The 1,688-nt window shown below is 45.6% G+C and overlaps 1 protein-coding gene across 1 annotated transcript; it reads right to left on the bottom strand.

The window, feature by feature from the left end:
* Positions 1-768: 768 nt before the first annotated feature.
* On the bottom strand, positions 769-1,470 carry LOC144484128 (uncharacterized). The gene has a single exon (XM_078202678.1). The coding sequence runs from the start codon at positions 1,468-1,470 to the stop codon at positions 769-771; it is 702 nt and encodes a 233-aa protein (XP_078058804.1).
* Between the last annotated feature and the right edge of the window lie 218 nt (positions 1,471-1,688).

Raw genomic sequence — 1,688 nt, 5'->3', positions numbered from 1 at the left:
AATCTTTCCATCGTAATGTTACCCCTTAAGTTCTGGTTATTAACGTTATCAATTATTGCTGCGATAATATAATGAGTAATTGAGTGGACTCGTTGAAATGAGAGAGTGGAAGAAATCGGATTGTCTCAACCCTGAACTTTAGGGAAAAGGGGAGAAACAGAAGAACATAGAGCCAGTGTGAAGACAGAGACGGTCAGAAGCAGGACAAAGGGAGATAGAGAAACCGAGGCGGAATGACAGAACGAGATACATCGGTCCCAAACAAAAAGAGAACCGGAGAACCCGACAAATACAATCCTTTTAGTACTGGATATCAGACAAGTCAGGATTGTGTGCGAGTTGGGGGAGAGAAACTCGGAGGTGATGGCGTTCACATCTACCTGCTACCTTGGTCCTTCTAGGTGGTGGAGGTTGAGGATTTGGGAGATGCTGTCAAAGTTCTCATTGAGTTCTAGATGTATAAAATCCCTCTCCTTCACCCCGGCCCCTTCTACTTCTCGCTGTCTCCACTCTAGACCAGGTGTCAGATTTCCTTTCTTGACAGACATCAGCATACCACTTAGGTTTTTATGACAATTCAGCAGCTTTCCTCCATGTCTGTGTGGGTTCAAAGACAAATCAAATCAAATCAAAGACAAATTATTTGATTTTTGTCCAGAATATTAGCCTCTATAACTGACCTGAAGTTTATTAACATCAGCAGAATCAGATCCTAATGGATATAGCTCAGTTCTCAATCTGATTGACAACACAATCCAATCTCTGGAGTTAATTGTGAATTTGCTGGTGTCTCAGCAGGTTGGATGTCTGAGTAAATCCCATCCCACACTCAGAACACGTGAATGGTTTCTTCCCAGTGTGAACTCGCTGGTGTGTCAGCAGGTTGGATGACTGAGTGAATCTCTTCCCACAATCATTGCAGATGAACAGTCTCTCCCCAGTGTGAACTCGCTGGTGTCTGAGCAGTGCTGATGATTGAGTGAATCTCTTCCCACACCTAGAGCAAGTGAATGGTCTCTGTCCAGTGTGAACTCGCTGGTGTGTCAGCAGGGTGGATTGGTGAGTGAATCCCTGCCCACAGTCAGAGCAGGTGAATGGCCTCTCCCCAGTGTGAATTTGCTGGTGTGTTAGCAGCGTGGGTGACTGAGTGAATCCCATCCCACACATAGAGCAGGTGAATGGCCTCTGCCCAGTGTGTGTGCGCTGGTGTGTCAGCAGGGTGGATGACTTAATGAATCCTTTCCCGCAGTCCGAGCAGGTGAACGGCCTCTCCCTGGTGTGACCACGCTGATGAGTTTCCAGCTGGGATGGGTAATTGAATCCCTTCCCACAGTCCTCACATTTCCACAGCTTGTCCCCATCATAACTGCATTTATGTTTTGACAGGTCAGATGATCGATTGAATCCCTGACCACACACAGAACACGAGTAGGGTTTCTCTCCGCTGTGAACGGTGCTTTTTTCTTCCATGTTTAAAATATGACAATATTCAGGTTACGATAAATTAGCCGACTGTATCATTCCCTGATGTGATGTTTGGTTTCAGTTTCCCAACTGCAAATCGTCCCCTTCTAAAATCCTGTGAAATTGATTTAAAACAGAAAAAAGGGAGTGAGAGAGAACCCACAAAAGCACAAAGACAGGTTGTGAAATTGAGCTGAATGAATCTGGTCATTTGTGGGGCCGGC

The sequence above is a fragment of the Mustelus asterias genome, unplaced genomic scaffold, assembly GCF_964213995.1.
Source record: "Mustelus asterias unplaced genomic scaffold, sMusAst1.hap1.1 HAP1_SCAFFOLD_92, whole genome shotgun sequence".
NCBI lineage: Eukaryota > Metazoa > Chordata > Chondrichthyes > Carcharhiniformes > Triakidae > Mustelus > Mustelus asterias.
Note: the sequence above shows the minus strand (reverse complement) of the source record. Positions and strands in the feature narration are given on the sequence as shown.

Coding starts and splice junctions, on each gene's coding strand:
- LOC144484128 (XM_078202678.1), bottom strand. CDS start 1,470: ATGGAAGAAAAAAGCACCGTTCACAGCGGAGAGAAACCCTACTCGTGT.